General features: G+C 34.3%; 1 protein-coding gene across 2 annotated transcripts in view; it reads right to left on the bottom strand.

The window, feature by feature from the left end:
* Positions 1-1,584: 1,584 nt before the first annotated feature.
* Positions 1,585-12,561, bottom strand: part of FGF10 (fibroblast growth factor 10) — a 66,341-nt gene continuing 55,364 nt past the window's right edge. For both annotated transcript variants that reach the window (XM_038170627.2, XM_038170628.2), the window contains exons 4-5: positions 8,124-8,227; positions 1,585-3,914 (exon numbers count right to left, since the gene is read on the bottom strand). In XM_038170627.2, coding sequence (XP_038026555.1) covers positions 3,717-3,914; positions 8,124-8,227 — 302 coding nt within the window. In that variant the 3' untranslated portion in view covers positions 1,585-3,716. The remainder of the gene's footprint in view (positions 3,915-8,123; positions 8,228-12,561) is intronic.

Raw genomic sequence — 12,561 nt, forward strand, 5'->3', positions numbered from 1 at the left:
ACTATGAATTTTAATCTGATAGGTATGAAGCAAACTAATTTTTTATTTTTATTTTTTTACATAATGTGATGGGAAACATAACCTTTTGCATGTTTTTGTCTGTTACTTGCAGTTGCATTGGAATTGTTTCACTTGAGCTTTTTCTGAAAACACCATCAGTAATCGTACACCAACTAGCTGCATCAGAACATGTTTGTGTGTTGTGTTGTGCTCTTTTCTCCAACTCAATAGAAAATAAGGAGAATGAATGCAGATTCACAAATCTAATTTAAGAGGGTTACTAATGACACTTTAAAATAGGCAATGTCTTCCTTAATTAATTCATGGATTACTGATTGAAGTAGTTAGGACTGTATGAATAGAGACAATCAGTTTCAGCAGGGACATGAATTATGATGTACTTATACACTTATATTATTAAAGCTTACTAACCTCTAGTGAACTTTATAACACAAAATGTCTTGAATGAAATCTTGTATAAAATGTGACTACTTTTCCATCTCTGAAGTTTACTTTAAAAATGTAAGTACACGTTCTTCCTAAAACCCTTCATTCTTTCATTAAAGATGCTTGCTTTAAATTCATTACTTTTTCCACTGTATAAACTAGGTGGATCTGAATACTTACGGGAAGAATCTAAAGCATTTGGTTGTTATTAGTGGGGAGATAGCTGACTCACACATGCAAAAAATTAAAGAAACTTTACAAATGTTCTAGTGATTTTTGTTTTGTTTTAGGGCTATACAGCACCAAACCACATCCTGTAGTACAACAGACCTTTTCCCTTTTTATTTTTATTGTGCAATATCACTTCAGGTTAATAAAACAAACAAGGACAATACTCTTATTCTCTATTCCCCAGATTTTATTATTTTTATTTAAATATAACATGCTATACATTGTTGCTCAGTGATTTTTGCTTTTATTTTCTTTTTAAATCCCTCCCGTTTTCCTTTTGCTCCGGAGTATGTTATGTTGACAGAAAACAGCTTATAGTTGAAGAATTGTGATACTCTAGAGTGTCTGCAGTTTGCTTCCACCACAGTGGAATACAGTATGATAACGATGCAGGAATCATTGATTCCTTCAAAGTAATTTTGCTTTGGTTAATTCTCAGAAACAACTATTCATGTCATAAATGGCTCCTGACTCACTTTGGAAAAGTGATATTTTCTGATTTTGGCCTCTGAGCAGCATAAAGTTTTGAGTACTATTACAAAGTTTATGCATAATCCCTTCCCTGACCAAGTAAACTAGGTAATTCTGTAAAAATAGAACCTAATTTGTACCCTAAATGTTCTTTAAGTGGTCAGCCAATACTGCAATTGCCCAGGCTAACATTGAATGTTCACTGTGGGTGGTCCGTTATGTCTTGTCAGTATTCATTATTGATTACAACTTTAAACAACAAAACCTCACTTCTACTATGGTAGTTAAGTTTGCTGATTGTCTGCATTTACATTTAAAATCTGAAATTATTATTTCCCTTTCTAGAAAAGTCACATTTGTGAAGAAGCAAGCTGGAGATAAAGTTCAATGAAATGTAATGTTAGCTATCAGCTAAAATGTTTTGTCTCAAATGACTTTCTGGTTTTAAAACAATTGATTTTATTTAAGTACAGGAAATACAATCTGACCATTTTGTATTTTATGGGAAAGCTATTATTTTTTGCTTAAAAAAAAAAAACAACAACAGCTGATATTTAAATAACAGATTAAGATTGAAGTGCTGGTTAAACATTGACTTAAATAAGTTATAGAAGACTCCAACACCAGCCTTTTTAGAGGTTAAACATTCTCAAAAAGACACATTAAGCAAGGCTATCCTTTGTACCAAAATACAGTTTCCAAACAATAAAAATAAAACCAACTTTTTCACAACAAGAAATATTGAAGATAAAACTGCAGCATCAATATAATCTCATAGTTATCACTTAAAGTATTTAGAACAAAATAATATTATACTACTTTTGTTTCTTACTACAGACACTGCAAAGGCTTATTTATTTATTTAGTGGAATACAATGTGAAGACAGTGGTACAAATTGTTTGATGTACTGTTTTCTATTTATCTGCTCTAACAAAATGAATCTCAATATGGTTATATTGGTGAGCTATCCAGAGCTCTCTAAAATTACAGAGTAAAGCAAAACATAAAACAAACCTTATGTACCTTTAATTGAACAGACTTCATATCACGCTTAACTTTGTTATACTGCAGTTGCTCAAGTTAAGCCATGGGACTAGTAACACTTTATAAAAATGTGCTGGATATTATGCATTTTGAGCCTTCAGTTACAATGATGGATATGAAAGGCATGCTAAAGCTGGATACCAGCACAGCTTTTTGGTTGGCTCTCATATATAATATACATGTGAGTAATAGTCTCTGATAAATGCATGCACATGATTTTGAATCCCCTACCCCTCAGTCCTTATTTAGGTATTGCTCCCAGTATATGCCTGTGATTCTACAAGCTGGTACCAAGGACAAATGTGCTGAATGGGCATATTAACTGAATAAGGAGTGCAGGACTGTGTTGCCTTCTTACTTACCTTTCAGAGACCAAATTTTACACTTGGGAATTACATACTGTTTAGTTTTAATATGTGCAGTCTCAGTGATTTTAACTGGGCTGTCCACATCTAGGTTCCAGCCCAGTGCTTGCCACGAAGTTTCTCACTGATTGCAATGCATCTTTGATCCCCATTGAAATCCAAGTCAGACATATATACAAACAGATGCATTGACACCCAAGTACAGAGGTGGCCCCTCCTCTCAATTTAAAAACAGCAGAAAGACCCTTTGAACAAAGTATTTCTTGAAGTTTGTTCTTGAGTGTTGAGAAGTAAAAAAAACCTCTCCAACATAGACACCCAATACCATAAATTCAAGCACTGCTTGTTTGGTCTTTTTGCTTAAGTGCAAGACAGTTTAAGAAAAAAAAAATGGATTATACACATTAAATTCTGCCTTTAAACCATGTCCATTCCCTATTCTCAGTGTGCTTATGAGGTTTTGACACTTATCAACCTCTGCATAAAGTACTGAGGAAAAGGGAAAACAACAAGCAAATGAGGAAAACATTTCAAACCAAAAAGATATTTAACATCCTATTAAATAAATAACTTAGAAAGAAATAAAAAGGAATGAAGTTAGAACATACAAGCAAATCATACTATCTGTTTTGTTAAAACAGTTTTACACTACTTTGCTTATATTCCTTAATCTTATCCATTCTTCCACAAGGCTTCTCCAAAAACATCTTTGCTTTTACATATGACCCAAGTGCTTCCAGTAAATGCTTGCGTGTCTAACTGTTCATTGGATCATTAGGCTTGAATAAGCAAATAAGGTCCTTGATACAAGTTAGTATTCCATAAATAACTTTCCCCATGAAGATCATTCAATAGATTGTCTCTCATCTGTTAAATTCCGTCGCAGAGATTAAAAAAAATAATAAATTGTTCACACTGGCAATAACTTCCATCCCATTTGATCCAGCTTGTATCTTGATTTTAAGATATGACACTGAACTTAATAAAAGTATTTGATCTGCCAGCAATAAGTTCAAAACTTTCAGAGGCTTCCCCTGCTCTTTTCAAATAAGCAGATATCTGTGCAATTTCTTTGCACTTACTCTTCGAGAGGACTACAAATTACGCTTGACATAAGAGCTTTTGGTTCAACTGAATTGGTAATAGAGTTCCTTCATCTATGACATTACTACCATTGGAAGAAAGTGAGCTGAAGTGTTTTTCCTTCTTGTTTTCTGTCCTCTTTTTGTGGCTCCCCTTCCATTCAGAGCCACAAACATTTGCCTTCCATTGTGCTTCCAATTTAGGGATGCATATGTGTTATATCCATTTTCTTCTATTCTTTCCTTCAATTTGCAATCACTGTTAAACTCCTTCTGTAAAAAGAAGAAAACACCAATTCAGAATAAACAAATTTCACTGAGTTGCATTTAAAGCAACATCACTTAAGATTACAAAAAGTGAAAAAAAAAATAATTATAGCAATAAAATGATATAATTCATCCAGAGTTGAAAAGCAACTTCTCTGTATTGGAACACAGGAACAATATTAAATCATATTCTCAACAATAAACTCGAAGTATGAGGTAGTGCTCTTGGAATCATTCATCATATTTAAGTTCTAATAAATACAACCCTTAAATATCTTGAACCAGATTATTGATACCATATGTTAAACAATGGCATAGCCCTACTTTTATTGAAAGTAGGATCCTTTACACTACACTGGCCATGAAAAAGTGCTTTTTTGGGTGGGTGCAAATCACTGTCAGGCTGTTGATAGAATGGATGTGAAGCCTGTTTACTTGCTGATTTGAAGAGGGGCTTGGCCTAAAAGAATGATTCATATATAAGCCTATATCTTATTGCGAAGATATTCACAGTAAAATTCAGAGCAGTTTTGGGTAGGATACCAGGGATTAATGCTTTCTATTTTTAAAGGAGAACCAGCTGCCCATTTGCTATAAAGGATAAAAAATACAAGCATGACGAAGCAAGTAGAGGGAGACTATAATGTTAAATGCACTTTTATTTGTATCTGCTTCTCTATAGTAAAGACAAGAAAGATTTGTTTTCACAAAAAAGTAATTACTACATATAAAAAAGTCAGATCAAATTACTTATATTCCATACAGAAAACTTTTGAAAGTATAACATTTACAACATACTAAAACATCAACCAAAAATTAATATTTTGTTGTTTCTGCATTTATAAAAACAAGATGTTATTGTACAGCTCAAACGGAAGCATGTCAGAATCTTAGAGTATGATATACTAACCATTCTTAAGGTGTTTATGAACAAGATAACACATTTGTATGAATAATAAAACATTTTTCATGGGATAATAATTTCAGGGATTTTTTGATTATGACTAAAATCTGTAGATATTCAGGTAAAAAAATATATAGAAAGTATCTGCATTAATAAAATAGACATTATTTAGCTGAATTACATTGTTTTAAAATAACACGGGTCAAATACATATTTTTTTCTATTCCTATTAATTTAAACTAGATTTTTTAAACTAGTTAATGTTTAGTACTCAAAACAGTAAGAAGTTTCTGGTGTATTATTAATGTTTAACTTGATTTTAAGACCACAGAACACATACTTAATGCTTTTTTAACACAATTGCACATATGCAAACACAATTTGGCTCTCAAAATGCACTTAAATTTTTGGATTAGTAGTTAGTGGAACAATAACTGTTGGGGAATACACTGCCAGGAGAAAACTCCTATGCAAAACAACCATTAATGCTGCCTGTATTCATACGCTAACATACAGATAATTTAACTTTTAGTTGCTGTAGTAATTTGCTACTTCCCATATCAAGGTATTAAGAAGGCAGGTGACTATCAACTATAGTTCTAAACTACAGTAATTTTTCCTATCTGACAGAGTGTTAATTTGTTAAAGAAACTAAATGAGTCTTCCTTGGCTCCCTCTAGTCAGTCAAATGGTAACATATTTGATAAATGGAGAAACAGTCATACTTGTTTTTCCAGATGCAGAACCATACTAGAATCCAAATTTTTTAACTTTTTTTTTTTTTTTTTTTTTTTTTCCTATTATTAGATAATACAGAGAGAACGAATGATGCTGTGAAGTGGCTAAGAAGCCTTATTGGCAGGGGTCTGAGTGTTAGCCCAGGACTGCTTTGTTCATTCCAACTAAATTTCAGTATAGCCCTGCACCTATATGGTGAATGAATGTCTATTGTGCACATGCTTAAGAGTGTTTTTAAAATTTTTATTGGTTCTGTTTTTCATATCCATCTGCAAGCTGCCACTCTGCAGTAATATGAGTCTAACTGCAAGTCTTAGGAGGATGGGAAAAATAATAACAGAAGCATTCTTGAAATCTCAGAAGTATTATGGAATAGGTTTTGATAAGTCATTATATTGTGATTTTATGATGTGAATATTGAAAAATTATCTCAGTTGGAATTAAAAAAACAGCTTTCCACATTCATAGCCTCCTGTCAACACTATTTCTAATACACTGTGAATTACTGAATCTTATGGCAGCAGTTTCCACCTACGGTACATGAAAGCTGCTTTGCCTTCTTTTGTGTATGAATAGGGTTGGATGAACTCCTACCACACCAGCAATGGATAACAAGTTGGGTAGAAAACCTTATTTTAGGTTTTGGGACTGATCATCACCAATGACTAACTTAACAACATTAACCAAGATTTGTATTGACTGGTGATATAAGCTAATGTATTCACTTATGTCCAGAAGTATTCCTGTGATCAATAAAGCAACAGAGCTTAATTGAAAAAAGAAAACATTGTCAGCCACTCAGTATACCCTTATGACTCTCAAATGTGCAGGGCTGACCACTGATTATCTATTATATCTCACCAGTGTAATTTTATAAATTAAAATCTACATTTATGGGAGCTTAGGAAAAAATTATCTGTTCAGATCTTTCTATCCCTAATGCAATTCTTCAACACTGCCCAGGAACTGAGGAGGTCAGAAGTAACCTCATAAACTAGGAGTGACTAGTAACAACAGTGCAGATAAGGGAAGACAGTTTATGAAGTTTATATGAACTAAGTGCACCCGACAGAAATGCTTACTTAGAAAAAAGGGCCAAATGACATCAACCCCCTTGAATCTCAATTGATGCAATCAGTAGTCTCAGACTGGCAATACTTCATTGTTTTCAGCAGAAGTGGGCTTAACTATGTTACCCTCTTTGAAACCTATGGATGTTCTGAATCCAGAGCAATCTGAAGATTGGCTCATCACCTCTGTACATGACTTGAATAAGTTTACACTCATGTGGGTTCAAACTGGATAAAAAGTTGTAAAATTACAAACCGGTTGATATGTAATAACAGAACAATCTGATGTCTGTGCCATCATGCAGATGTGTGAGTGTAAACTTGAATTTAGTAGTCAGATTTCTAGATTATACTGATTCCTATTAAGAATTTATTATTATTATTATTATTATTATTATTACTTGTTTGAACTGGAAATATCAGTAAACCCAAACTTACAGAAATGCAAATAGCACAATTTTCAAATGATATCCAAATTCTTCTCAGTCAAAATATCTCTGTCTCTTTGTCCTGTCTATAAGCTTGTGTATTAATTACTATAGTCATTTTATAGCTAAGTGCTCCAGAAATCTTCTTCTCAACACTCATACTTTGATGTGCCTTCTCCATCAGCTGAAGTTTACAGCATTTTAGGTACACTTTATTTCCTCAGAATCACTAATTATTGTGTCAGTACTGCAGAAACTCAGCTCTGGTGAGGCCGCATCTCGAGTACTGTGTTCAGTTTTGGGCCCCTCACTACAAGAAAGACTTTGAGGTGCTTGAGCAAGTCCAGAAACAGGCAACGAAGCTGGTGAAGAGTCTGGAGAACAAGTCTTATGAAGAGCAGCTGAGGGAGCTGGGGTTGTTCAGTCTGGAAAAGAGGAGGCTCAGGGGTGACCTTATTGCACTCTATAGGTACCTTAAAGGAGGCTGTAGCGAGGTGGGGGTTGGTCTATTCTTCTATGTGCCTGGTGACAGGACGAGGGGGAATGGGCTAAAGTTGCACCAGGGGAGGTTTAGGTTGGATATTAGGAAGAACTTTACTGAAAGGGCTGTTAGGCACTGGAACAGGCTGCCCAGGGAAGCGGTTGAGTCACCATCCCTGGAGGTCTTTAAAAGACCGTTAGATATAGAGCTTAGTGATATGGTTTAGTGGAGGACTTGTTAGTGTTAGGTCAGAGGTTGGACTAGGTAATCTTGGAGGTCTCTTCCAACCTAGATGATTCTGTTATTCTGTGAAAAATATGGAAAAAGAGCCTTTAAGATTACATTTTGTAGATCCTTTCCATCAGCCATCAGTTAGTAAGAAATGTGACTGAAGCAGTGAACATAATAAATCCCAGCTACAAGAAGCTTGTGGCTGGGGGGGGGTGCTGGTTTACCAGAGGTTGACATTTTGATGAACAGCTAATTTTAGCTCTAATTAGTAGTAATACACAGACAAGTGGGGTTTTCAGTAGGTAAGAGAGGAAAATATGTTGACTACTGCCATCTGTTTGGAAGGTAAAAAGAGGTACTTACAGAGCCATAGACTTTTCCTTTCTTGTTCATGGCTAAATAATAGTTGCTTTTAATAGACTTAACTGCCACGACTCCAATTTCAACGGATGTTATCTCCAATATGCCTAAAAATAAAAAATCAACTATTTAATCACTTCATTATATGACTTTCTCACTATAGAAAGAACAGTAAACCCCCATAATACAAAGCTTCTAATACTCAAAATGAATTGACCAATAGACTTCAGTAACATTCTTCTCCAAACTATTGCAAGAGTATACACAAATATTGTTTCAATTAACATGTTTCCTTTGCAAACCCTGCATTTTAAACCCCATAAATACTGAAACAGCTCCATTCTTCTTAGCATAGATTTTACTAAAATTTATCAGAAGAGACATCTGAACCACAGCATTAAATTAAATCTATAGCATATGTCAATAGAATGTTAGATTTATCCCAATCTTCAAAACCAGTGGTAAACTATTTATTCCTTGTAGGACATTTAGATAAACTAAATCTCTTGGCTGCACTGAGATGATAAATTCATTTTTGGCAAGTGTGTTGACATTTTGGGATATAGTAAGACTAACCCTAACGGCCACATTATCTTTGCTTTTCAGATATCAGAAACGTTTTGCTCTGTTTGTAATAAATATGATTAACTTTTTTTTTTTTTTTTTTTTTTTTTTTTTTTTTTTTTTAACGAACTATTTCTGGGATACTGGATAGCTCAAGGGGCCAGTAACAGGACACAGAACTTTTCATCTCTGCATTGTCTGTCCAAGAGCATACTGATTTGGGACTAGCAGTTAGTGCCACTTACATAGGGAGTGACTTCAGAGGTATATTTTCAGCTATTACTAGAGCAACTGGATGGCTCTGTTGTTTTAATGCAAATGCTTTAATATGAGATAAATATGGTTCCAAAGAAATATCTTCTAAATGGTTAGTATAGGTAGTATACTCCAGCCTTTCTATTGATATTAAAGTAGTAGTAATGGGAAAAAAAAGCCATCTAACTCAGAGGTCACAAAGGGGCAACCACTGGGGAAATTACTGGAGGGCCAAAAGTATTGGGAAATCTTAGAGAAAAAACATCCTACATAAAGCCAACAAATAATATGATGAATAGATCAGCTGGGACAACATTGATGAGTTGCCAACTACTTAAAGAAAAGGCATCTGCAATAATTTGGTACTACGTATGTCCAACACTTTTTGTCTGAGCAGAGAAAAACTGGAAAATTCATATGTTTTTTTCATTTACTTAAAATTCCTTATGGTAACCACACACCAACTGAATCCGAGCGTAGCTTGTTATTCAGTGCTTTGTCTGGAAATGCTGTTTTTCTGTCCATGAAAACTGTATGCAGTCTGTGCAGACTGTGTAAGCATCTGGAGTTCAGTTTGCAGTGGAGGTTTGTAGGAAGCTCCTTCACTGCATAGATATGTATATATTAATAATGGCTGCTTTAGGTACAATGGAAAAGTCAAGCAATATGGCCATTGTGCTGCAGGTCTGTATAAATCAGGATTAACAGATGAGCAAGGTTGATACTTGTTCTGTGACTTGACATAGAAGCTTTGATGCTAGCTAGACAGTGGCTATGAATCAAGCACGACAAAGAAATATCTGATTTTTAATAGGAAGAAAATTGATGATATAGGTTATGGACATGAAAAATAAAAGAAATATAAACCTAGGCAATATAATGGGAAAAGCTTCCTTTTATTGCCATGAAAGAAGAGATGGACTTTTCTGACTGCATTTTTTAATATATATATATATTATTATAATATATATACATTCTGGATTTATATAAATTACCTATTTTTAATAAAAAATATATGTAAATGATAATGCAATTACCAGAGAACTTGTATTTATTTAACAGGAAGCAATAGGTTGGCCAGAGCTACAGAGTGATTACATATTAGAAAGATTTCAGTGAGAATGGCAACAATAAACAACAAGAGGTCTAGGATCTAGTAAAGCTCTCCAAAAAATGGACCACTTTAAACCAGAAATATATACATATACATGTGTATGTATGTATATGTACACAATACATTTCCTGTCCAAACCTATAAAGAACTCAAGGAGGAGGGTTATTTTGTTTTAATTTCTTTATGAGTGCCTCATGCTACAAATACTGATTTCAGTATGTAAATGTAAGTGTTGATAGGCATAGTTTATCATGTACTGCTAAAAAAAGCAGTGATAAAGCCTTCTCTTGTAAGAATTTAATTGTAAGTTTTTCAACTACAGCATGAAAAATCAACACTGCTAAAGATTGTGTTGCACATATATACTAACAAACTTCACTCATAGAGCTGAATATCCATTGAGTTTCTTACAGCTGCATGAGAGCAGTTCTGTGATAATTACCTCTTGAGCTTGAAACCCAATGGGTTTAAAAAAACAGTGAAAGCATAGTTACATATGGCATTGCAAGTGTGCTACCTGTTAGGGAGTAAGAAAAACAATTTCCCAAATAAGCTCATTCCATCATCAGAGGTGTATCCAATTCAGTAGCACCAAAGGCCCCTCTACTATATCTAGAGCTACCTTTTTCCACTGCTAGGTAGAAAAAGATATGCCCGGTTAGATAAATGAAAAATCAAAACATAACTTCCATTAGTTACCTACACGCAATGTTAGCTTGTGCATTAGCACAAGGTCCTAGGTGGAAATAAGAGGAGGCGTAAATTGGGGGAAATTAGTCAATTAGTAAAATTAGTAAATTATTAATCTGGGAAATTCCAGAATGTTTTCAGGAAGAGCGAGGTAAGACCCACTACCTACTTTTAAGAATAATATGACTATTACGAAGGAGCTCTGTATCCTTTTCCATAAGTAAGATGAAGATAATTGTACTCTCTAATCTCAAGAAAAGTTGTCAGAGCTCCTTAACTAGGTCTTGTTAGCCAGCTCATATATTACAAACGTTGTACCATTGACACAAGCAGATCAGTAAGCCTAGCAGCCAAGGCCTATTATGTTTTTGTTACTCTTATAATGTTGCTCATTTTCACTGAAAAAAAAAAAAGCCAAAGTTGTTTTCTTGATTTTCTGCAAAAGCATTAATATAGAACAGTGGTCTTTAACATTTCTCTACCATGGGTCATCCTCTACAGTATTTGTACTCAAAATCAAGAACAGTTAAGTGGAATGCTTTAAGTTATGTGGATGACAACCTGTAAGAGGGTAAGACTATGTTGTGAATGTCGCTACAACACCCCTCTCTTTCTGTGCGAGTGACATGTTTTCAGGTCTTTTCCATGTCAAAAATGAATTTAGTCAAACTAATTTTATTGTAGAAATTAATAGCTGTAACCCAAGTGTCACCAGTAAAACTAGGCTTGGTCTATCTCTAACACCAGTAACAATAAAAATATAATCTGATACTGGCATAATATGTAGTATTATTAATTATTGTATGTTTAAATGGATTAAACTGATTTATAGTTTGTCATAGTATCTTTGTAATAACACCATATTGGATTAACTTAACAGACTATTGCACTTGTGAAATTTCTGAGTGCAGCTGAAGGAGAACAGTGTTTAAATAGGAAGCTTGCTCTAAATTAACACATTTTAATGCTGATACACTGCTCTTCACTATAATAACCGAGTTAAAACAACAGAACAATTTATATAAATCATGAAATTTTTTCTGGTAAAGTTTGGTCACTATCTCATTTGCCATTATACCCCCAATCAGGCAGCTAGAGGGAAGTAATGAGGAGAATTGTTATTATGTTAACATTATATATAAAAGTAATATATATATACATATAATATTATATATAAGAGTATATGTAAGAGTAACTACCTTGATTGTACCCAGTTATGGTATTTAACTGCAACCAAATTTTGCTTAATTCATCTGAACTACTGTCAGTTTGATCTCATGACCAGTGATCCTTGACTTATTTTCATTGGATGTGTTTTGTGTTTTTTGGAGTTGAAAAATGTTGTATAGCTTTCAGTGAAAATTTTGCATATTTTAACCTCTGCAATATTTTGAGGAAAGAAGTAAAAAAATTAATGTTTTTCTTTCAAATAAATGTAGTACTCTTCATCTATTGCTCCTTGGGTAGCAGGGGTCTAGTTTGGTATTTATCTGCCCTGTTACTAGTTGTATGCCCTGGAGACTTCAATGGAGTTAGAATCATAGAATCATAGAATATCCTGAGTTGGAAGGGACCCTTAAGGATCATCAAGTCCAACTCTTGACACCGCACAGGTCTACCCAAAAGTTCAGACCATGTGACTAAGTGCACAGTCCAATCTCTTCTTAAATTCAGTCAGGCTCGGTGCAGTGACCACTTCCCTGGGGAGCCTGTTCCAGTGTGCAACCACTCTCTCTGTGAAGAACTTCCTCCTGATGTCAAGCCTAAACTTCCCCTGCCTCAGCTTAACCCCGTTCCCGTGGGTCCTGTCGCTGGTGT

The sequence above is a fragment of the Anas platyrhynchos genome, chromosome Z (assembly GCF_047663525.1).
Source record: "Anas platyrhynchos isolate ZD024472 breed Pekin duck chromosome Z, IASCAAS_PekinDuck_T2T, whole genome shotgun sequence".
Lineage (NCBI taxonomy): Eukaryota > Metazoa > Chordata > Aves > Anseriformes > Anatidae > Anas > Anas platyrhynchos.